The sequence below is a fragment of the Lagenorhynchus albirostris genome, chromosome 18 (assembly GCF_949774975.1).
Source record: "Lagenorhynchus albirostris chromosome 18, mLagAlb1.1, whole genome shotgun sequence".
NCBI classification, from domain to species: domain Eukaryota; kingdom Metazoa; phylum Chordata; class Mammalia; order Artiodactyla; family Delphinidae; genus Lagenorhynchus; species Lagenorhynchus albirostris.
Window position 1 is genome coordinate 32358355 of NC_083112.1, and position 25804 is coordinate 32384158.

The 25804-nt window shown below is 36.9% G+C and overlaps 1 protein-coding gene across 1 annotated transcript in view; it reads right to left on the minus strand.

Annotated features, from left to right (window-relative positions):
- The window catches only part of DIAPH3 (diaphanous related formin 3), a 546228-nt gene that overhangs the window by 192985 nt on the left and 327439 nt on the right, over window positions 1-25804 (minus strand). Inside the window, 2 exon segments of the mRNA XM_060128783.1 lie at window positions 171-334; window positions 16610-16735. Coding sequence (XP_059984766.1) covers window positions 171-334; window positions 16610-16735 — 290 coding nt within the window.

The window sequence follows — 25804 nt, forward strand, 5'->3', positions numbered from 1 at the left end:
AGACAACAGGAGTAGAATGAAGTAATAAGAGTAATAATAGATAGTAATATATTACATTATATGTATAATATATAATTATAATATGTAATATAGTAATACATTATAGTAATGTAATAATAGTAATATAGATACAAATACTTTTAAAAAACAAATTAAGATTTTTAACATACCATGAACATGGTTCTGAAGTTATTCAAATCAGTCAAAAAGTCTTCCACAGACACCTTCTTCACATCGATGGCATAGTACCCCATTATACTCTGGTATAACTTGTCCATGTTTTCATGTAATTTTGAAAGTTTCTCATAGTGTTCTTTTGCACTGATAACAAAGCTGTATATTACAGTTAAGGTATTCTGAAATTTACAAAGTAATGCTTTAGGGGAAAAAAAATCCTATAAGTCCAATGTTTTAATTTAATTGTTAGTCATTATTACATATCTCCAAAATGCCAAAATTAGCTCTAATAGTTAACCATTCTTACAATTCAATCTACACTGTACAGTGATGAAATCTTAAGTGTGCTTCCTAATTAACACTGGTGAAGTTATCAGAAAAGTTATTTATATATTTAATATTTCTCTTTTACAATTAAGTTCAAGGAAATTTTTCTTCAAATTTGCCTATCTTATCAGATCATGCAATATGATTTAAAATTATAGTTCAGTAGTTTCAATGATATTGAAATCAATAACATAGGCATTTTGCATAGTAGTTACACTGGACAACCTGGGGTCAATTTCTAGCTCCTGCACTTGGTAGTATTGTGCCTGTGGACAAATGCCTTCATTTCTCTGTGCCACAATTTTGTCACCTGTAAAATGGGAATAATAATAATAACATCACTTATAGGGCTGTTGTGAGGACTAATGAGTTAATACATACAAAGTTCTTAGAAAAATGGTATTTCGTAATACATATAAATACTTGGTCTTATTATTGCCCACTTATTCAATTTAAGCTCTACTTAAGGTTCTAAAAGCAATAAATTTTTTGAGTTACATTAAAAACTTCTTATATTGTATAAGTAAATTCATGTTTTAACTTCTTTGGAAAATTGGTATACAATTTCTTCTATGAATTACATGATTTAAAATTATGATTACACACACACACAGAAATGTTCTTTTCTCACTTATTTATGACAATTAGTTGAAAGCACACTGAGACTGAGAAGACTAACTTTCTGTGAATGTGGTGGTGGCATTAGAACACATTTTCTAAACAAACAATAGAATTTCCTTTGTGGTGTGACAGATTGCTGTGGTAGCCAGATAAAAAATCTCCATACCACATTCTGAAAAGGCGACTCCGCTACAGCATCAGTCATAATTATCTATGGCTCTTTTAAACTGGGACATTAAACTTACTGAAGTCATTATATTGTCTCTAACACAAAAGGATAAACAGATATTAACACATTTTTTCAGAAGTCAGAAAATAAGAATAACTAGACTCAGACTGGGAGAACAAAATAAAAAAATGGAATGTTTATGTCTAAAAAGAAAAATTGTCCACAATTTCAAAAAGATATGGTTCCTCTGGTCAGAGCATTCTCCAGTACAGGATGAAATAAGGAAAATGATCCAGGCCCTCTGTTTTGAGAAAAAGAATGAAAGAAAGAGGTAGCACTGTTGCCAGATATGTGGTGAACCTGGGGCAGAGAAGAATGCTGCTCCCACAAGGAAACAAGGCATCCCCATCAATCACCTGTACCCATGTCTACGGTCAATCCACAGATTACATACTGCCCTTCCATGCCTGTTTTTGTTTGTTTGTTTTTTAATACTATGCTCTGCTTAATTAAATATATAGTATTTTAGAAGAACAGACTAGAATGTAAGGAGTCTAGATTCTAATGCAATAGGTTAAATTGAGTTTTTTTTTTTCTAATGAGCTTAGAAAATCTATGGATCTTTCTTTGGCTAGTTTAAACAGCAAAATGCCTCCTCATACTTTCTAAGAATCTAAATCATAATAGTACCAGTGGTCGATGCATTTATATGTAGCATCATTTTTTAATCCTTGGATGAACAAAAGATTTTGTATTAGTGAAATCACAAAATCATAAGAAATTATAACACAGTCACAAGTTTCCATATACTTTGTCTCATGAAACATCCATATTTGTGAAATGCTGTAAGTAAAGTAAATTTATGTAAATAAAAATCACACTTGAAATGCATTCAGAAACTATCATTAAATGGAACATCTGGTGATTGATTTGTAATGTGCAGTAAGTATCCCTTCATTTACCTAGCAAATTGAGAAATCAACATTGGTTTATATATTCCATCTATAAACTCTCACCTAAAATTTATGTCCCAGATAGAGACTATATCCACATGGATTATTTATATATCCTTAACTCCTGCCTAAAAGAGGAATCATTTTCTGCCTTTGCTTGTCCAAACCTATCATTCCAAGTTTGGTTCAATTCTTCCTCTTCCATGAAGCCACCTTCTCTAATCTCTGCAACTGTGAGTGATCATTTCTTCCACTGAATATATAGCACTTTTAGTCCAGGTATCTCTGTAATGAAGTTCTCTGTTTTCCCTTCTAGTACAATCCCCTAGTAGTGTTTTGTTTTTGCCATGTGATCACCTGTGATTATTAACCCTTTTTCTAGATGCTGTATTAAGTCTAATCATCTGCAGCTACATTGGTGCCAATGACTTATTTCACCCTACTGTCATCACTCAAACTTCGGTGGGAAGAGTAGCAGGCCTCCTCAAAAGTCTGATGTAAGTCAAGGAACTTCTCTTCATAAAATTGCACATATACACATTCACACACACACACGAACACATACAATTTGGATGTAATGTTAAGAGCTAACAGAGTTCCTAAAAAGTAGTTACCCTGGACAACAGGTTGCACTACTATGGTGGGTGTTTCTAATTGTATGGTTCTACAGCTACTCCTTTTTTGCCCTTATCACTGCTTATAAGGCTTTGAGTTTTAATAAATATGAGTAATTTTATTCTAATACCTGGGAATATGCCCATTCACAGGAATCAGTTTGGCAAATAGGTTAAAATAAAGCTCTATTACTCAATAACACTTCTTAGATTGTAGGTTAAGAATCAAAAGTTAATGACATATCAGAAATATGCTTGAGCATACTTAAATAAAACAGTAAAATTCTATTAAATGATGTGATGGGAAAGAAGACCAAGAGCCAGAACGATGGAAATTACATGGTCTTGTTTTAACAGCTAGAGAGTTTTATAAGTTAACTTTCTTATCATTTTTATCTACAAAACAATTTGCTCCCAAAGGAAAGTAAGTAGAGCTTTAAATAAGTGGAATTATCCACAAAGACGGTAAAATTGTGATTGAACTGAAATAATTCTGGAAATAGCCAAATAAATTCTCAGAAGTTTAAAATGACTATTTGATAGAATGGAATAAATGGTTACCTTAATGAGGCACTCTACATCATTACGCTGGGTACTTTCTCATTAACAGATGAGGGAACATTCACATAAAAAATCATCATTATCCAAAAGAAAAAAACAAACACAGATGTTCTTGTACCAACTGTTAAACTCCAGCTAGAAGTTAATGCCCATATCCATAGTAGTCATAAGGCTTTATTTTCTTCCCCAGAAAGTTCTATATTTGTAAAGAGCTTGAGAAAAATAGGTGAGCTATACAACAAAATTAAACTCTGATAAAATTCATTACAGAAATATTGATATATATCCAACTACTTGATATTTTTGTAAAACCTATTTTCTTTTCCTTTACCAGGACTAAGGCCAAATTCTGATTAACTTCTACTTGAACAAGTATAATTTTCCCATATGAAGGTACATGACAACCAGAACTGTGTTCACACACATTGAACCAAAAATGTTTAGTGTTGGCCAACTAAGTAGTCAGAATGAGATGTGGGATTTAACTCCTGGTTAGCAAGTACTGTTCATTCCCAAGCCACCCAGCCACCCAGCATAAATTTATTCTAAATGTAAATCTACATTTATTCTCATGTTTTGCCCCCATTATTGCACCTTCCCCACCAAGGATGTCTATTACTTCCATTAATCATCTTACAAGGACCAGCTTCAATCAGTCCTACAATGTTTATAGTCTAAAAATTTTTTTTTTTTTTTTTTGCGGTACGCGGGCCTCTCACTGTTGTGGCCTCTCCCGTTGCGGAGCACAGGCTCCGGACGCACAGGCTCAGCGGCCATGGCTCACGGGTCCAGCCGCTCCGCGGCATGTGGGATCTTCCAGGACCAGGGCACGAACCCGTGTCCCCTGCATCGGCAGGCGTACTCTCAACCACTGCACCACCAGGGAAGCCCTACATCTAAAACATTTTATAGATCTTCTTCAGTACCCGGGATCTGGCCAGCCAGCCAGCCAGGTTGGCAGCCAATCTATAAGTAGTCACTAAACACCACTAAGTACCACTCTTCTAGACATGAGGAAAACGAGTAGTTAACAAGGTAAACAAAGTCCCTGCTTTCATGAAACATGAATTCTAGAGTGTGGTGAACAGGTAATAAAGAAGAAAATTAATGAGATATTCAGACAATAATAAGCATGATGAAGAAAACAAAAGTTTGTGTGTGATATTGTATACAGTGACAGAGGCTAACTTATGCTGCGTAGTCAGGGAAGTCCTGGCAGAGAAGGTGACAGTGACTGAAGCATGACTGTCAAGAAGCCGTGAACACGACGTTATAAATGTAGTAAGATTTCTGAGAAGAAAGAGATCATCATAGACTTGAGGATTCATACAGGATGAGAAGTATATACAATTTTTTAACATATTTATTGGAGTATAATTGCTTTACAATGGTGTGTTAGTTTCTGATTTATAACAAAGTGAATCAGCTATACATGTACATATATCCCCATATCTCCTGCCTCTTGCGTCTCCCTCCCACCCTCCCTAACCCACCCCTCTAGGTGGTCAAAAAGCACCAAGCCTATCTCCCTGTGCTATATGGCTGCTTCCCACTAGCTATCTATTTTAAATTTGGTAGTATATATATGTCCATGCCACTCTCTCACTTCGTCCCAGCTTACCCTTCCCCCTCCCCATATCCTCAAGTCCATTCTCTACGTCTGCACCTTTATTCCTGTCCTGCCCCTAGAGTTTTCAGAACCATTTTTTTTAGATTCCATATATATGTGTTAGCATACACTATTTGTTTTTCTCTTTCTGACTTACTTCGCTCTGTATGACAAATTCTAGGTGATCCACCTCACTACAAATAACTCAATTTCGTTTCTTTTTATGGAGAACATTCCATTGTATATATGTGCCACATCTTGTTTATCAATTCATCTGTCGATGGACACTTAGGTTGCTTCCATGTCGTAGTTATTGTAAATAGAGCTGCAATAAACATTGTGGTACATGTCTCTTTTTGAATTATGGTTTTCTCAGGGTATATGCCCAGTAGTGGGATTGCTGGGTCATATGGTAGTTCTATTTTTAGGTTTTTAAGGAACTTCTATACTGTTCTACATAGTGGCTGTATCAATTTACATTCCCATCAACAGCGCTAGAGGGTTCCCTTTTCTCCACACACCCCCGAGCATTTACTGCTTGTGGATTTTTTTTTTTTTTAACATCTTTACCGGAGTATAATTGCCTTACAATGGTGTGTTAGTTTCTGCTTTACAACAAACTGAACCAGCTATGCATATACATATATCCCCATATCTCCTCCCTCTTGTGTTTTCCTCCTACCCTCCCTATCCCACCCCTCTAGGTGGTCACAAAGCACCGAGCTGATCTACCTGTGCTATATGGCTGCTTCCCACTATCTACTTTACATTAGGTAGTATATATATGTGCATGCCACTCTCTCACTTTGTCCCAGCTTACTCTTCCCCCTCAAGGCCATTCTCTATGTTTGCGTCTTTAACCCTGTCCTGCCTCTTTGTTCTTCAAAGCAATATATATATATTTTTTACATTCCATATATATGTGTTAGCATACGGTATTTGTTTTTCTCTTTCTGACTTACTTCACTCTGTATGACAGACTCTAGATCCATCCACCTCACTACAAATACCTCAATTTCGTTTCCTTTTATGGCTGAGTAATATTCCGTTGTATATATATGCCACATATTGCTTAACCAGTCATCTGTCGATGGACACTTAGGTTGCTTCCATGTCCGGACTATTGTAAATAGTGCTGCAATGAACATTGTGGTAGATGACTCTTTTTGAATTATGGTTTTCTCAGGGTATATGCCCAGTAGTGGGGTTGCTGGGTCACATGGTAGTTCTATTTTTAGTTTTTTAAGGAACCTCCATACTGTTCTCCAAAGTGGCTGTATCAATCTACGTTCCCATCAACAGCGAAATAGGGTTCCCTTTTCTCCACACCCTCTCCGGCATTTATTGTTTGTAGATTTTTTGATGATGGCCATTCTGACTGGTGTGAGGTGATACCTCATTGTAATTGTTATTTGCATTTCTCTAATGATTAATGATGTTGAGCATTCTTTAATGTGTTTGTTGGCAGTCTGTATATCTTCTTTGGAGACATGTCTATTTAGGTCTTCTGCCCATTTTTGGATTGGGTTGTTTGTTTTATTGATATTGAGCTGCATGAGCTGCTTGTATATTTTGGAGATTAATCCTTTGTCAGTTGTTTCATTTGCAAATACTGTCTGCCATTCAGAGGGTTGTCTTTTCATCTTGTTTATGGTTACCTTTGCTGTGTAAAAGCTTTTAAGTTTCATTAGGTCCCATTAGTTTGTTTTTATTTCCATTTCTCTAGGAGGTGGTTCAAAAAGGAACTTCCTGTGATTTATGTCAGAGTGTTCAGCCTATTTTTCCTTTAAGAGTATTATAGTGTCTGGCCTTACATTTAGGTCTTTAATCCATTTTGAGTTTACTTTTGTGTGTGGTGTTAGGGAGTGTTCTAATGTCATTCTTTTACATGTAGCTGTACAGTTTTCCCAACACCACTTATTGAAGAGGCTGTCTTTTCTCCATTGTATATTATTGCCTTCTTTGTAATAGATAAGGTGACCATATGTGTGTGGGTTTATCTCTGGGCTTTCTATCTTGTTCCATTGATCTATATTTCTGTTTTGTGCCACTACCATACTGTCTTGATTACTGTAGCTTTGTAGTATAATCTGAAGTACAGGAGCCTGATTCCTCCAGCTCTATTTTTCCTTCTCAAGATTGCCTTGGTTATTCGGGGTCTTTTGTGTTTCCATACAAATTGTGAAATTTCTTGTTCTAGTTTTGTGAAAAATGCCATTGCTAGTTTGATAGGGACTGCACTGAATCTGTAACTTGCTTTGGGTAGTATAGTCTTTTCACAATGTTGATTCTTCCAATCCAAGAACATGGTATACCTCTCCATCTGTTGGTATCATCCTTAATTTCTTTCATCAGTATCTTATAGTTTTCTACATGCAGGTCTTTTGTCTCCCTAGGTAGGTTTATTCCTAGGTATTTTATTCTTTTTGTTGCAGTGATGTATGGGAGTGTTTCCTTAACTTCTCTTTCAGATTTTTCGTCATTAGTGTATAGGAATGCAAGAGATTTCTGTGCATTAATTTTGTATCCTGCTGCTTTACCAAATTCATTGATTAGCTCTAGTAGTTTTCTGGTAGCATCTTTAGGATTCTCTATGTATATTATCATGTTATCTGCAAACACTGACAGCTTTACTTCTTCTTTTCCGATTTGGATTCCTTTTATTTCTTTTTCTTCTCTGATTGTTGTGGCTAAAACTTCCAAAACTATGTTGAATAACAGTCGTGAGAGTGGACAACCTTGTCTTCTTCCTGATCTTAAGAGGAAATGGTTTTAGTTTCTCACCACTGAAAAGATGTTGGCTATGGCTTGTTATATATGCCCTTTATTATGTTGAGGTAATTTCCCTATATGCCTACTTTCTGGAGCATTTTTATCATAAATTGGTGTTCAATTTTGTTGAAAGCTTTTCTGCATCTATTAAGATGATCATATTTTTTTTCCTTCAATTTGTTTATATGGTTTATAACACTGATTGATTTGCATATACTGAAAACTCCTTGCATTTCTGGGATTAACCCCACTTGATCAGGGTGTATGACCCTTTTAATGTGCTGTTGGATTCTGTCTGCTAGTATTTTGTTGAGAATTTTTGCATATATGTTCATAAGTGATACTGACCTGTAGTTATCTTTCTTTGTGACATCTCTGTCTGGTTTAGGTATCAGGGTGATGGTCACCTTGTACAACGAGTTAGGGAGTGTTCCCCCCTCTGATATATTTTGGATGAATTTGAGAAGGATAAGTGTTAGCTCTTCTCTAAATGCTTGATAGAATTCACCTGTGAAGCCATCTGGTCCTGGGCTTTTGTTTGTTGGAGAACTTTTAATCACAGTCTCAATTTCAGTGCTTGTGATTGGTCTGTTTATATTTTCTATTTTCTATTTCTTCCTGGTTCAGTCTTCGAAGGTTGTGCTTTTCTAAGAATTTGTCCATGTCTTCCAGGTTGTGCATTTTATTGGCATATAGTTGCCCGTCTCAATCTCTCATGATCCTTTGTATTACTGCAGTGTGAATTGTTACTTCTCCTTTTTCACTTGTAATTCTATTGATTTGCGTCTTCTCCCTTTTTTTTCTTGTGAGTCTGGCTAATGGTTTATAAATCTTTTTTGTCTTCTCAAAAAACCAGCTTTTAGTTTTATTGATGTTTGCTATTGTTTCCTTCATTTCTTTTTCATTTATTTCTGATCTGATCTCTATGCTTTCTTTCCTTCTGCTAACTTTGGGGTTTTTTTGTTCTTCAGTCTCTAATTGCTTTAGGTGTAAGGTTAGGTTGTTTAATTGAGATGTTTCTTGTTTCTTGAGGTAGGATTGAATTGCTATAAACTTCCTTCTTAGAACTGCTTTTGCTGCATCCCATAGGTTTTGGGTCATCGTGTTTCCACTGTCATATGTTTCTAGGTATTCTTTGATTTCCTCAGTGATCTCTTGGTTATTTAGGAGTGTATTGTTTAGCCTCCATGTGTTTGTATTCGTTCCAGATTTTTTTCCTGTTATTGATATCTTGTCTCACAGCATTGTGGTCAGAAAAGATACTTGATACGAGTTCAATTTTCTTAAATTTACCAAGGCTTGATTTGTGACCCAAGATATGATCTCTCCTGGAAGATGTTCCATGAACTCTTGAGAAGAAAGTGTATTCTGTGGTTTGTGGATGGAATGTCCTATAAGTATCAATTAAGTCCATCTTGTTTAATGTGTCAATTAAAGCCTGTGTTTCCTTATTTTCATTTTGGATGATCTGTCCATTGGTGAACGTGGGGTGTTAAAGCACCCTACTATGATTGTGTTACTGTTGATTTCCCCTACTATGGTTGTTAGCATTTGCCTTGTGTATTGACGTGCACCTATGTTGGGGGCATAAATATTTACAATTGTTATATCTTCTTCTTGGATTGATCCCTTGATCATTATGTAGTGTCCTTGTCTCTAGAAATAGTCTTTAAAGTCTAGTTTGTCTGATATGAGAATTGCTACTGCAGTATTCCTTTGATTTCCATTTGCATGAAATATCTTTTTCCATCCCCTCACTTTCAATCTGTATGTGTCCCTAGGTCTGAAGTGGGTCTCTTCTAGACAGCATATATACGGGTCTTGTTTTTGTATCCATTCAGCCAGTCTATGTCTTTTGGTTGGAGCATTTAATCCATTTACATTTAAGGTAGTTATCAATATGTACGTTCCGAGTACCATTTTCTTATTTGTTTTGAGTTTGTTATTGTAGGTCTTTTCCTTCTCCTGTGTTTCCTACATAGAGAAGTTCATTTAACATTTGTTGTAAAGCTGGTTTGGTGCTGCTGAATTCTCTTAGCCTTTGCTTGTCTGTAAAGGTTTTGATTTCTCTGTGGAATCTGAATGAGATCCTTGCTGGGTAGAGTAGTCTTGGTTGTAGGTTATTCCCTTTGATCACTTTAAATATGTCTTGCCTCTCCCTTCTGGCTTGCAGAGTTTCTGCTGAAAGATCAGCTATTAACCTTATGGGGATTCTGGTGTATGTTATTTGTTGTTTTACTGTTGCTGCTTTTAATATTTTTTCTTTGCATTTAATTTTTCATAGTTTGATTTATATGTATTTTGGCATGTTTCTCCTTGGATTTATCCTGTTTGGGAAACTCTGTGCTTCCTTAACTTAACTGACTATTCCCTATCCCATATTAGGGACGTTTTTAACTATAATCTCTTCTAATATTTTCTCAGTCCCTTTCTTTTTCTCTTCTTTTCTGGGACCCCTATCATTCAAATGTTGGTGTGTTTAATGTTGTCCCAGAAGTCTCTAAGACTGTCCTCAATTCTTTTCATTCTTTTCTCTTTATTCTGCTCTGTGGTAGTTATTTCCACTATTTTATCTTGCAGGTCACTTATCCGTTCTCTGCCTCAGTTATTATGCTATTGATTCCTTCTAGAGAATTTTAAATTTCATTTAGTGTGTTGTTCATCATTGTTTGTTTGCTCTTTAGTTTTTCTAGGTCCTTGTTAAAGATTTCTTGTTTATTCTCCATTCTATTTCCAAGACTTTGGATCATCTCTACTATCATTACCCTGAATTCTTTTTCAGGTAGACTGCCTATTTCCTCTTCATTTGTTTGGTTTGGTGGGTTTTTACCTTGCTCCTTCATCTGCTGTGTTTCTTTGTCTTCTCATTTCGCTTAACCTACTGTGTTTGGGGGTCTCCTTTTCACAGGCTGCAGGTTCATAGTTCCTGTTGCATTTGGTGTCTGTCCCCAGTGGCTAAGGTTGGTTCAGTGGGTTGTGTAGGCTTCCTGGTGGAGGGTCTGGTGCCTGTGCTCTGGTGATGAGGCTGGACCTTGTCTTTCTGGTGGGCAGGACCACATCCAGTGGTGTGTTTTGGGGTGTCTGTTAAGTATTTTGCCTTTAGGCAGCCTCTCTGCTAATGGGTGGGGTTGTGTTCTTGTCTTGCTAGTTGTTTGGCATAGAGTGGCCAGCACTGTAGCTTGCTGGTCATTGAGTGGAGCTGGGTCTTAGAGTTGAGATGGAGATCTCTGGGAGAGCTTTCGCTGTTTGACATTACATGGAGCCGGAAGGTCTCTGGTGGACCAATGCCCTGAACTCAGATCTCCCACCTTAAGAGGCACAAGCCTGACACCTGGCTGGAGCACCAAGACCCTGTCAGCCACATGGCTCAGAAGAAAAGGGAAAAAGAGAAGAAAAGAAAGAAAAAGAGAAAGAAAGAAAGAGCGAGAGAGAGAAAGAAAGAAAAGAAAGAAAGAAAAGAAAGTTATTAAAATAAAGATTAAAAAAATTAAAATGTAATAAAGAAAGAAAGAAAGAAAAAAAAAGACAGAAAGAAAGAAGAGAGCAACCAAACCAAAAAACAAAGCCATAAATGATAACCAGCACTAAAAAAAAAAAAAAAAAAGGACAGACAGAACCCTAGGATTTATGGTAAAAGCAAAGCTATACAGACAAAAATCACACAAAAAAGCATACACATACACACTCACAAAAAGAGAAAAAGTAAAAAGTGTGTGTGTATGTGTATATATATATATATATATATATATATATATATACACACACACACACATACATATATATATTAAAAAAAAAAAAGGAAGAGAGCAACCAAATCAATAAAGAAATCTACCAATGATAATATAGGGTAAATACTAAAGTAAGGTAAACATAAAACCAAAAACAAATTAGATGCAGAAAGCAAACCCTAAGTCTACAGTTGCTCCAAAAGTCCACTGCCTCAATTTTGGGATGATTCGTTGTCTATTCAGGTATTCGAGAGATGCTGGGTACATTGAGTTGATTGTGGGGATTTAATCTGCTGCTACTGAGGCTGCTGGCAGATCCTTCTCTTCTTTGTTCACACAGCTCTTGGGGTTCAGCTTTGGATTTGGCCCTGCCTCTGCCTGTAGGTTGTCTGAGGGCATCTGTTCTTCGCTCAGACAGGACGGGGTTAAAGGAGCAGCTGATTCGGGGTCTCTGACTCACTCAGGCCATGGGGAGGGAAGGGTACGGAGTGTGGAGCGAGCCTGTGGCGGCAGAGGCCACCATGACGTTGCAACAGCCTGAGGTGCACCATGTGTTCTCCTGGGGAAGTTGTCCCTGGATCACGGGACACTGGCAGTGGCAGGCTGCACAGGCTCCCAGGAGGGGAGGTGTGGGTAGTGACCTGTGCTTGCACAGAGGCTTCTTGGTGGCTGCAGCAGCAGCCTTAGCGTCTCATGCCTGTCTCTGGTGTTTGTGCTGATAGTCGCGGCTCGTGCCATCTCTGGAGCTCGTTTAGGCGGTGTTCTTTTTTTTTTTTTTGCGGTACGTGGGCCTCTTACTGTTGTGGGCTCTCCTGTTGCGGAGCACAGGCTCCGGACGTGCAGGCTCAGCGGCCTTGGCTCACAGGCCCAGCTGCTCCGCAGCATGTGGGATCTTCCTGGACTGGGGCACGAGCCCGTGTCCCCTGCATTGGCAGGCGGACTCTCAAGCACTGCACCACCTGGGAAGCCCTAGGCGGTGCTCTTAATCCCCTCTCCTCGCGCACCCTGAAAGAATGACTCTTGCCTCATAGGCAGTTCCAGACTTTTCCCGGACTCCCTCCCGGCACACTAGCCCCCTTCAGGCTGTGTTTACATAGCCAACCCCAGTCCTCTCCCTGGAAACCGAACTCCGAAGCCCGAGCCTCAGCTCCCAGCCCCCACCTGCCCCGGCGGGTGAGCAGACAAGCCTCTCGGTCTGGTGAGTGCTGGTCGGCACCGATCCTCTGTGCGGGAATCTCTCCACTTTGCCCTCTGCATCCCTGTTGCTGCACTCTCCTCCGTGGCTCTGAAGCTTCCCCTCTGCCCAGCCCCTGTCTCCACCAGCGAAGGGGCTTCTTAGTGTGTGGAAACATTTCCTCCTTCACAGCTCCCTCCCAGAGGTGCAGGTCCCGTCCCTATTGTTTTGTCTCTGTTTTTTCTTTTTTCTTTTGCCCTACACAGGTACGTGGTGAGTTTCTTGCCTTTTGGGAAGTCTGAGGTCTTCTGGCAGCGTTCAGTAGGTGTTTTGTAGGAGTTGTTCCACATGTACATGTATTTCTGATGTATTTGTGGGGAGGAAGGTGATCTCCACGTCTTACTCCTCTGTCATCTTGAAGGGCTCTTGAGCAGGATATTTTAATCTGAGACTTAAAAGTTTATTAAGAATGGGTTAAATGGAAAACAGGTGAGAGAGAAAACAGGCAAGGGAGGAAAGAAGACTAATTCAAAAGAAAAACTCTCCTCTTACAAATCACTCAATTACGCAACTTCCCACTCTTGCAAATGGACCATGTATTATACTAGTTTACATCTCACCCATTCTACTCTTCTATTTTACTCCTAACCACAGTTCAATTAAATAAAAATGTACTAAATTCATTTACCTGAAAAATGCTGTGCTTTATGCAGTGTGGAATATAGATATAAGTAAGATGTAAGTCTTTCTCTCAGTTTTAGCATCTACATAGTAATTTGAGGAGCATCCAAAATATTGCTATACAGTGTAATAACAAAAAAGAAAGTGAAAATAAAGTGCAATAACAATGAAGAAATTTAAAGACTATAAAATGGAGAAGAGTCGAATAACGTGTCACGTAAGTTGTGTGACAAATACAAAAATATAGAAATGTCTAGCAAAATGATTTTTTCTAAGAGACTTGGGAGAGGGGGTAGGATGAGGAGAAAAGAGAAAGGTAAAGCCTTGTGCAAGGAGAATTTCAAGGGTGATGCTCTAGGATCTATTTGTTATTTTCCTCAAAATAACATATATTCCAGAATGTAAAGTTCAGAAGAAATGCAAAAGCATCGCATGACACCAATCCTGGCATTTTCCTAATTTTCTCACTGATAAAGAATTTAATAAATGTGTATACCTCACATATAATACTTTATATATAACAATATTGGTGACCCTACCACAAAACACATTACACATTTTCAAGCAAATATTTACAGTGAAACTACTCTACTCTAATTATACTTTTGACCAGGCTTTGCAATCGAAAAGTAACATAATTATTACTAAAAAGTCAATGTGATGTATATGAAATAATTGTGCATGCCTTTTAAAGAATGTACTAAATTTGTATTTTTTAATATTAAGAAGTGTATGTAAAGAAAGCAAGTACTCGCAGAATAAAAATACAGTATACTATAGTTGAGTGCTATTCGTGAAATTTCATTTCGTAAAATTATAACAAAATTGTACACTATAGTTTAAAACAATTCAGTTAACAGATTAAAAGCTCACTAAATCATGATTGTTTAACGTAAATATCTATTTGCAAAAATGCATCCTTAACAACTTAGGTAACACACATATGCTTTCAGAATTTGTTGATGATCCAAACATTTGATATGTGCTTTAGCTAATAAGCACTAATACTTAAAACATAAAATTCCAGTGTTAACAACCCAAACTTTAAACACATTTTTATTCATTGTGCATTTAGTTTCCAAATTCTTCCAGTTTCTAAGATGTAAGAAGCTCACAATTTGCCATTTTAATAAGGTCTGTATAAATGCATTTAATATTCAAAATCTGACTTGTTGTCAGTCCTAATTAAAGTAAACAAAGCTTTGCAATGAATGAATTTAATTACTTTGAAACTAGTATGTCTAACTAAGATGAAAAGCAAATGAGTACAATCTAATCTCAGCAAAGAATATTTATGATTATAAGCTTTGTCAATAGCAAAGTGCACCAACTGTTCATATATCTGACTTCCAAGAAATACATGAATGCTAATCAGTTCATTAGAGGCTTCTAGGTTGTGATATTTAGCGACAGGATGTAGAAGCTTTCTTGTCCATGGAGTGTAATTGTACTCAGAATGAAAAATTGTTTCCAACAAAGCTTCATCCTTCCTACTTCTGATTTCCTGCTCGTTGCTTTTTATGAGCTACATACCTTTCAAGAAGCTGACATCATTCAGCTTCTGTGTCATATGAACACAAGTATGCATAGGTCCTGAGATCACCTGCTGAGCAGGATTCTACCACCTGTATTCTAAGCTCAGGAATTTATCTCAGGTCCTATGTTCCAGGTAACTGAGCTTCATAATTAGTACACATACAGTATATTACCAGAAACTGTATGCAAGCAAAACCTTTTATAAAATGCTTTCTATCTATAGGGAACAATAAAAAGTGCCTCAGTGAACAGTTCTTAATGATTATAATAAATTGTCACATATGAATATTTTAATATGATAAAATTGGGGGGGAAGCTAAGAATGATGAATCTGATACAATTCTACAATAACAAATTTTGTTTAAAAAGCATACTTTGCCAAATTAGAAGGTGTGGCAAATATATATTTGATGGATAAACACAGATTTTAGTTTTAAAAAAACAACCTTCTCAAATGTAGTGATAAAGGCATCCTGCCTAATAAAAGAAGAAACTGGGTGGATAGGAAACATATGAAAGGAAACAAACACATTAGCCTGAATTGATTGTTGCTGGAGTGCATTTTTATGATATCTCCCAAAAGAGACAGTGAAGAAAGCTAAAATTGAACTAATTAACAATTAAGCTGAAAGTATATAATACAATAAAATCTATGACAAGCCAGGTAATAATTTTGTGATTTGACAAATCTCAGGGGAGAAGAGATAGAAAGAGGAAAAGTAGTTACTTTATTTCAAGTATCTCAGTTTAAAATAAAATATTAGGAGTATCTATTTATAAGAGCTCGTTTAGAAGTGGGTTATCCTTTCATATAGAATTCTGAAGTTCATATGGAATTTTGATAATGCATAGTAGTAATACTTTATTAGAAGGCAAAAGACATCTAATTTCACAGAATGGTTTGGAAAGCAACTCAACATTAGTTTCTGGAAATAAAAAAAAAAGTTTACTACTTCAATCACTCATTAGAGATTAACTGACAAACTTAGTAAAACCAAAGAAAACTGAATATCAAGGAACCTTAAATTAAGCAGGACACAATCCTAATGCTATTAGTTTTTATGTATATATGTATATCCACACACACACTTCCACATAAACATACACACACACATATTTTGTCAATGTCATTTTGGGTCTAGAGAATACCTACACCAGTAGTGACTGGGATAGGTTCGGTTCTGATTTTGGAACCATGTCGTATTTCTAAAGGAGATTTTAAAGCTTCTTGAATATGAGTTAATTTTTAATATATAACAACTCTTGAAATTAAGCTGACTAGTCACAACAGTTTATAAAGTCTTCATCTGCTTCCTAAAACATTTCAAAAGTATCTAAATCACAACATGACATTAGATTCAAACTTCCTCAAATTGAGTTTTCCTATCCTTTCAGTTTACCATGAACATCAGAAGGAAATAGGGCATATGGAAGGAAAAAGATGAGACAACATATTATTCATATTAATAAAAAGGAAAAAAAGGATTGAAATCAATAAACTTCTATATTATTCTTGATATGTAAAAGCCTTGATAAATTTCCTTGCAAGAAGGCAAAGGTTAAACCTTCTATAATTTGGCTCTTGGCTCTGTAGGGTGATCTCTGGTTATGCAAGTATACTTAAAATGTTAAGTAAATCGTACTCCTAATTGACTAGTGACTTAAGCTATTTAGATATCAAAGGATATGGACATCTTTGTCACAAACTTATCATGCAAGTCCTCAGGAGGGGGAAAGATTTTCAAATCTTTCTCAAGCTGTTGAAGCTGCCTTCCCATCTGCTTCAAATTCTTTTCCAGCGTTTCTACAGAAACTAAGAGAGAGAATATTATACGCATTAGAAGGACAAAATTATAATATAAAAAAGTAAAACACTCTAGAAGCAAAACATTTGTGAAAAACCTTAAAATAATAATGGAAATCCACTAAAATAAATGAAAGGTAAATTTCATTTAAATTTTTTGATTTTTAAATCCAGAAATGAAGAAAATTTAATAAAAGATTATTTAAAACAGAAGATGAAATTTAGGAAAAGCTCACATGTACAAACCACATTCAAGAAATACTTTTTGTTGAAAATCAGAGTCCTTGACCTCTACAAACAAAACAAAATAAACAGTCTATTCAGAAAAAGAAGGCAAAGAAAGACAATTGTTTTTAAAATTAAAACTATTTCAATATAATTTTAGCATTTTTCAAAATCATGATCTTTTGAGAGGGAAAAATAAAACATACATGGAAAACATGGAGAAAGTATGCTCTTCTGTTCAAGGTCTCCCATGACAGGAACGAAAAGGTATCAGGGGTTATCTGAATAACATGTGAAACAAATGTCAAACTTTCTTTAGTGGTACTATGAGGACAATCTGTGTTTATTAACTAATAAAGATTTTTTTGTGTGTACATTCTTGCCCAGTGCAAATCACAAGTGATTTCACATACAGCTAAACCCAGGATGGATGGATAGATGGCTGGATGGAAGAGAGATATACTATAATTTTTAATTAACATTTAAATTGAATGTGTTAGCACACCATTGGACAAAATCACATACTTAAAACATTATGATTAAGTTTGCTGATCAAATTTTATTACACACACACATCAAATTTGGGAAACACCTAGTGAAAAGACAAATAAAATCTGAGGGACTCCCATGTAACAAAACGCACAAGGCAAACACTGGGAAGGAACATAGGTGGATTATTTGTTTTTTTCTGACACCTAATACTTCATTCCAATAGCTACCAATTCTCCAACGCCAACTGGGTGTCTCCCAATTCACTTCAATTCTGACATGAATTGCCTGGAGTTAGCCCAGAACCCACAGGTTTAAGGACTTAGTCCCACAAGACTGCCCTCACTTCACAGGACAGTCACAAGTCCCAGGGATCACCCATACTTCTAACCAATGATAAATTCAAGGGTTCCCATGCCCTCCCCACCAACCCATTTATTTTTTAGAATGTGAAAAATTATAATGTGAGTTCCCTCACAGAACTCAGGGAAGTACTTACTATACTTGCTACTACAGTTTTTATTATAAAGGATATAACTCAGGAATAGCCAAATGGAAGACATGCATAGGGCAAGGAATGGGGAGGGAGGGGGTAGCACAGTCTCCATGCTCTCTCCAGGTACGCTGCCCTCCCAGCATGTCCCTATGCTCACTACAGCAGAAGCTCCCTTAGCTTCGTCATTTCAGTCTCATCGCAGCTTCACGACACAGGCACGATTGAGTACATCACTGGCGATTGGTGACTGAACTGGAGCTCAGAGGGTGGGCTGAAAGTTCTAACCCTCTAATCACATGGTTGGTACCTCTGTCAACCAGTGCCCCCATCCTGAAGTTCCCTAAGCTGGCCCTCCCCCCCATCTGCCTTGAGTCATCTCAGTAGCATACAAAATACACTCTCATCATTTAAGAAAGATTTTAGGAATCAGGAATAAGACCCAATATATAGTTTTTACTCTGCCGCATGGACACTGAAGTGCATGTCTGGTCAGAAGGCAGAACTCCAGTACCTGTGAGGAGGTATAAGATGAGTACGTTTTTGATTTATGAGTTGTCACCCTCAGAGCTGCCTAACAGCCTGGGCAGCCCTCAGAGGAGACCAGCTGCTTGTAATTGAACATAAAGCTATCCCAGTGAGTGAGTGCTTCTCAGTGGGAAGAGAGAAGGGCTTCAGGTTCAGATGAAAGGCTTATTAGGGGATCCTCTGAGCCTCTTCCAACTCATTGGTAGCAGTGGGTCAGGGACTACGTTCTATCACTGTGATATGAAGCAACTTCTCACTGGCTCAATTTCCACATGAGTGAAATAGGAAGAATCTCGCCTCATACCTTTACCTCACTGCTATTTCATAAAGATCAAATGCTATGATATAGGATGAAGAATTTTTTTTTAAATAAAATGGATTATGAGATGTTACTCTTATTCTTAGAACTCAGTAAGACATGAAGACCTTAAAGATTAAAGTCAGTAATATTAGAATCTAAGGAAACTTAAAAAAAAAATCGTCATCATCACCATCATCATCAACATGCCAGGAACAGTGTTGTAGAACTCAGGCTAAAAAGAAAAGTTGCTAATTTCAAGAGCAAAATGTTTGGGATGTTAGGAAGCTTTGGGGCATATTCAAACATTTAAGGTTGACATCATAAGGAGTAAGCAGGTTGTCTTAAAAAATGGTTCTGTGGCTACTCTACAGATAGAAATCCCATTAAGCCATTATTTAAGCTTCATCAGCACTATCTGATTACATTTATGTATTATAGTTAAGAGAATTTAAGTGTGATTGATCAACTTTTAGTGAAACCAGCAGTGCTGGTTTTTAAATGAAGACCAAAGCACAACTGAAAGAAAGAAACGTGTGTGCAAGTTCTAGGAGAATAAAATACAATCCAATGTTTGGGGCCATCTGATGGGTAAAACTAAAGAGTATTTAAGAATTTCTTTGGTGTTTTTCTTTTTCAGCAATTATGTTTACAAAGATAGCACCTTTATACATCCGTGAACATCATTTAGCCACACTTTTCTCATGTGTCAAGTTTTTTGAGGTCAGCGACTATAATTTTTTGTATTAGAAATCCCAACTGGAGCAGAGAATTTTAAACTGTACACCCTCAAAGAAGTGTTAATTTACTGGTGTCTCTGTATCTGACCTGTGTATGAATTTTATCTTTCAACTTTGTCACATTTCTTGACCAAGAAATTAATCTTATTTTTTTATTTTTAATTCCTTTTCATTATTTAGAAGTAACAAAACATAGCCATCATCAAACAGAATTCACTAGATTTTTTTAAGGCAATTTCAATTTTTGCATTTTACTCAATATTCAATCAGATGGGATGTCACCTCAGATACCATGTATCTCTGTCCCCAGCTAACTGCCCATCTGTAATCTCCACACGTTAGTGGGCAGCAGAACCATAAATTCTGTTTCCTGTGCTAGAAACCTGCTAGTCTTGACCCTTCCCTCTCCTGAACCCTCAGATCCAAAGGATCGTGACATTCCTCACATTTTACTTGACAAATAGGACCTACTTCCTTGCTAGGTTGAACACTATTCAAGGCATCTGGAACACTTTTCTCTGCCCTCTTGTCTCCTACTGTTTCTCTCAGAGCCATATCCACACTGTACATGGAAGTTTCCAGACAAACATTAATTTAAAGATGTCCCTTCCCTGCTTAAAAACCAGACAATAAACTGTTTACATGACAACATCAGAGTTCCACCCACAACTTGGCTCTACCTCCTAATCAGCCACACTTTACTCCCAAGTCAACAGTCCTGCTTGTAGCTCCCTTCCTCCCAAACCCTTTCATCTATTCCGTACCTGATGATGGAAGTACCGTGTCTATTTGCCTTGCCCACTCCACCCAAGCCATTCTTATTCATACTCTACAATATGAGTCCAAAACCCCGGTCAGGCCCCTGGTGACATGCCTTCCCTACGTGTCATACCTGGTAATTATCTCTATCTTTGCAATTACTACACTCTATTACTTTTATCGTTTTATGTGTCTTCCTCTCCCAACTAACTGGGGATTCCTAAGGGAAGAGAGCCATATTTTATTCATCTTTGTACCTGGGGTTACATAACATAGTGCAGATACTCAAATGTTTGTTGAAGGAATGGATTTTGTATTTAACTTTAACCTCTTGAGATAAAAGCATTAAAAATGGGAAAATATAACAGATTAAATATCTAAAACCTTAAAATCCAAGACACAGACTTTTCTCCAAGTGCCTAGTTATTATGATAATTATACACTAGAGGTGTTAGAAAAGTTCTGAATAAAAGTCAAAATCACAACCATAAATATTTAGATTTACAGAAATCATGAATATAGGCTCTCTGTAATATGATGCCCTCTATGATTTACCACGTTAAGATTTCAAATAAAAAAGGAGAAATTGTATACATTTAAGTAATCTCTGTAATTAAATAATAATTGTCTATGAATATCTCATGGAGGTATTGGTCATTATTTTATAACAAGCTTACTAAGAAATGTCACAGTCATTCTTACATAGCATGATACATTTCAGGGAAGTTGATTCCTTTAAAGAATGCTTAAACAGCAACTTATTAACAAAAAACTGTAAACATTCAAACTAAATTACCCTCCCTATGCTCCTAGACACAATTGTTTTGTGAGAGAAACTAGAGCCTATAGCATTTCAAGCTTTCAACATAGTGATTTTTCCTAGACGATTGTAATAATAAAGGTATTAATAAAGCTGTAAGAATATTTCACAAATGCACATTAAAAATAATAAAATGAATGGACAAGATGGACAAAAACCTCAGTACCATTAAAAGAAATCCCTAACATTAAATAGGCCTAGAACAAAATCTAAGATCTACAGTATCATTATAACATTCATTATGTTGATGGAAAAGCATAAAACTGAAATAAGATGGTAAAAAAAGCAGAAACTCAAAATAAATTGCAGCTTGGTTTATAACAGGCAAAGGTGTAAACTGAAAGAAGCAATGCTAAGTGACTGGCCAGTCACCCTCAGCTTGTCTTCTGCTCAGCTTTTCCTTCTTCCCATTGTTCTGATTCTTGATGGAACTCCACATAATAATACATTATAATTTGCATCCCCTAATTAACTTATTATATTGGGTTGGCCAAAAAGCTCGTTTGGGTTTTTCCATAAGATGTTACAGAAAAATCCGAATGAACTTTTTGTCCAACCCAGTACTACAGAGGACCCCTGACTTACATTCCACTTAACAATTTTTCAACTTTACGACGGTGGGGAGAGCTATGCATTCAATAGAAACCATACTTCATATACTGAATGCTGACCTTTTCCCAGGATAGCAATATGTGGTACACACTTTTGTGATGATGGACAGCAAGCCGCAGTTCCTAGTCAGCCATGCAAGAGTAAACAATCGATACGCTTACAAACCATTCTGTACCCAGAGAACCATTCTGGTTTTCACTTTCAGCACAGTATTCAATAAATTGCATGAGCTATTCAACACCTTATTATAAATTAGGCTTAGTGTTAGATGATTTTACCTAACTATAGGTTAATGTAAGTGTTCTGAACACGTGTATGTTAGGCCAGGCTAAGCTATGAACTTTGGTAGGTTAGGTGTATTCAATGAATTTTCAACTTATGGTATTTTCAACTTGCAATGGGTTTATCTGGATGTAACATCATCATAAGTCAAGGAAGATCTATACATGCAATGACGGTTTTGCTGTTACCTTTTTTATATACATCACACTGCAAAGGAATTGCCTATATTTGTTATGGAGTCTGGAGAGAGGACAGGTAGGCAGAAGGCAAGCAGAGGAAATGACAAGCACAACCAGTGAAAGGGCTCCAGTCGGTTCTGCTGACCCATTTCCCCCACTCTGGGCAGAAAAGAAGCAGCTTTGTCCTCTCTGACTATAAAGAAGGTGCTAAAGGCATAACAACCTTTTTACAAGAGAAAACAATATTAGTGGGAGAAGCCTATCTAATGGAAAATCATGTTTACCTATAAGAATTTGAAAACTCCTTTCTGCAAATAAGATGTTCAAGAAAATGGTAAATATTAAAGAAAAGAGGCCCGTAATAGAGATGTTCGTAACAATATTCAAAATATTCCCTCAAGATAATGGTTTTGTGTGCATGTTTGTGGGAGGGAGGTGTGGCTGCTTTTAATGTGGCCCATGATAAATATAGACTAACTGACATGCAAATTATGAGATGAGTTTTCATGTATGGCTATTGGAGACCATGCAGCCTAACAAGTCCTGGACTGCATGCATATCTCTAAACTTGAAAAATTCCAGATTTTTTCTCCTGCTTAGATCTTTCCCCTGAACTCCAACTGCCCATTGAGTATCTTTACTTAATATTTAATAGGCATCTTAAACTCACATTTTCAAATTGGAACTTATCTTCCTTCTGGAATCTGCTCCTGCACCTCAGTAAATGATTGGTGTTATGACTCCTCTCTTTCCCTCATACCCCACACACCCAATCACAGAGTAAATGCTGTTGATTTCTACCTTCAATGTAGGTGCATTGCCTAAGTCCTTCTCACCTCCCTTGCTACAACCTCTCGGTCCCAGCCAACATGCTCTCTCCCCTGGATTATTCTTACAGCATCAAACTGGTTTCACTGCATCTGCCCATTGTTCCTCTACATTTTTCCCCAAAGAAGCAGCCAAAGCAATCCTTTGAAAATGCAAGCCAGATGTCACTCTTTTGCTCAAAGCCCTTCCAATGGCTCCCCATCTCAGAGCAAAGTCAAAATCCTTATAATGGCCAATAACGTCCTATTGGATCTGCTACCTTTCTGACCGTATCTCCCATTACGCCCTCCCCCCCCCACCCCCGCCTCCCTCTGATCCAGTCTCACATCCATTTCTAGGGCTTAGGCACCTGCTCTTCCCTCTGCCTAGAGTGCTTCTCTCACACACCTTGTCATGCCTCCTCACTCCTCTGTCAGGCTTTCACGCAAAGGCCTTCTCTATGGGGCCTTCTCTGACCTCCCAACCTACATTCCAAAAAACAAACAAAAAAACACCGGGCCTAGGATTCCACAGCTAACCACCTGACATAATATACATTGACTTCTTTCTTTGTTCTGTATCCACTACCTAAAATGTAAATTTCAAGAGAGTAGAGACTTTTTCCTTTGTGTTCATATACTACTCTATCCAGTAACCCAAATGGAACCTGAGACAGAAGAGGCATTCAGAAAACAACTCACGAAATACTGAATGAATGAATCTTATGTAAGCCACTGTTACTTTTTTTTCTGTCACTCAAAGTCAGTCTAATCCTTATTCTTTTTTGTTTGGTTGGTTTTTGTTTTTTGTGTTTGTCTAATCCTTATTAATTCAAGTGCCTAGGACAGTGTCTACCATGCAGCAAGAGTTCGATAAACTTTTTGGAAAGAATTCTTTCCTTATAGGGTCAAAACATCAAAAACTATTAATGAGCACTAGCTCTTTTTTCCGTAAAATATGTAGTTTGACAGACAGCTACTGAGAAGCTGCCATCAAGGTGACAGACATATTTACATGACACAAGGGTCTCCCAACGGATCAGTTTTAAATCTTTGCTTCTGAGGACAGAGGGGAAGATTAACTAAAAAGACATTTTCTTTAGGTTTTCCTATGAAGGAGAGTAAACATCTGTTTAGATGTTTCTATTACTTCTATCATCTATGTTCAGTATTAGTTCATATTTCCATATGGCATTCCTCAATATTTCTGGGCTGATAAATTTGATTTTACATAACATGCAAACACCTCCAGGAAAAAAATAACTATAAGTTGTTGAAGAGTTGCTGGAGACTAGTTGTTTTCAAAGGTTGTTTAGTAGTAGGAACCCTTTTTCAAAAGAAATTTTATATCAAAGTTCAAAATATGAATTAATAATAGTGTCAGGCTGAAGCACAGAAGAGTAAATAGAATTTTCCATATTCCATTCCTTATGCTATTATGTCCAATTGGAGAAAATGCATTGAGCTGTACATTTATGATTTGTACAATTTCCTCTATGTATATTATTATCTAATTTTTAGAAAGTACAACAGTTTTTCAATAACACAAATCTACAGAATTCTTGGCCTTGTACTCTAAAGCTTGCATGATTTTTAGGCAAGACAGTTGGCATCTGTTCAAACAATTTTCGAGAATATATATTAAAATTCTGTAATAATATATTATATCCATGCTTACCTGCATCATTAATGACAGCATAGGCAGATGTGTGTAAACAAGGGGCAAGACGGGAATAAAGACGCAGACCTACTAGAAAATGGACTTGAGGATACGGGGAGGGAGAAGGGTAAGCTGGGACAAAGTGAGAGAGTGGCATGGACACATATACTCTACCAAATGTAAAACAGATAGCTAGTGGGAAGCAGCCGCATAGCACCGGGAAATCAGCTTGGTGCTTTGTGACCACCTAGAGGGTGGGATAGGGAGGGTGGGAGGGAGAGAGATGCAAGAGGGAAGAGATATGGGGACATATGTATATGTATAGCTGATTCACTTTGTTATAAAGCAGAAACTAACACACCATTGTAAAGCAATTATACTCCAATAAAGATGTTAAAAAAAAAAAAAGAAAGAACCACTGAAAAACAACTACAACAAATGTAGAGAATATTTACATAGTGCTTACTAGGTGCTACATACAAGCTTTATAAATATGTACACATACAAACCTATTTAATCCTCACACCAAACCTCTAAATTAATACTACTATTATCCCCATTTTATATACAAGAAAACAGAGTCCTAGAGAGGATAAGAAACTCATCCAAGTTTATTCCTCTGGCAATGGGCAGAGTTGGGGTTTGAACCCCAGGTGTCTAGCTCGAGTCCATGACTGTAATAACAGCCTCTCCTATAATATAATGCCTCTATCACGTTTTTATTTCACCCACTGAAATCATTTATTGGAATTACTGTAATTGTCACTGACTGTCAATAAAAACTCCTTAAATTCAGTGGCATATTATGAATTTCAGCTTTAACTGCTTCAGTATTTGCATATGATGATATAAGAAAAAGGTATTTCGAAGCTCATCATCAACAATAACCCTTAAACACCAAAACATTTCACAATATAAACGCTTTCTATATATAAAGCTAACAGTGCAGTTACCCTTAACTATTTCATAATACTCAGAGATGATGGTGCTGCCTCCATGCACTTATAGGAGTGATGACAAGGATGACTGGAGTGGGTTGAAGAGTGTCCCCCAAACTCCATGTCCACCCAGAACATCAGAAAGTGACTTATTTTGAAACAGGGTCTTGCAAAGAGAATTAGTTAAAGATCTCAAGATGAAACCATCCTGGATCTAGGGTGGGCCCTAAATCAAGTGATTGCTTTCAT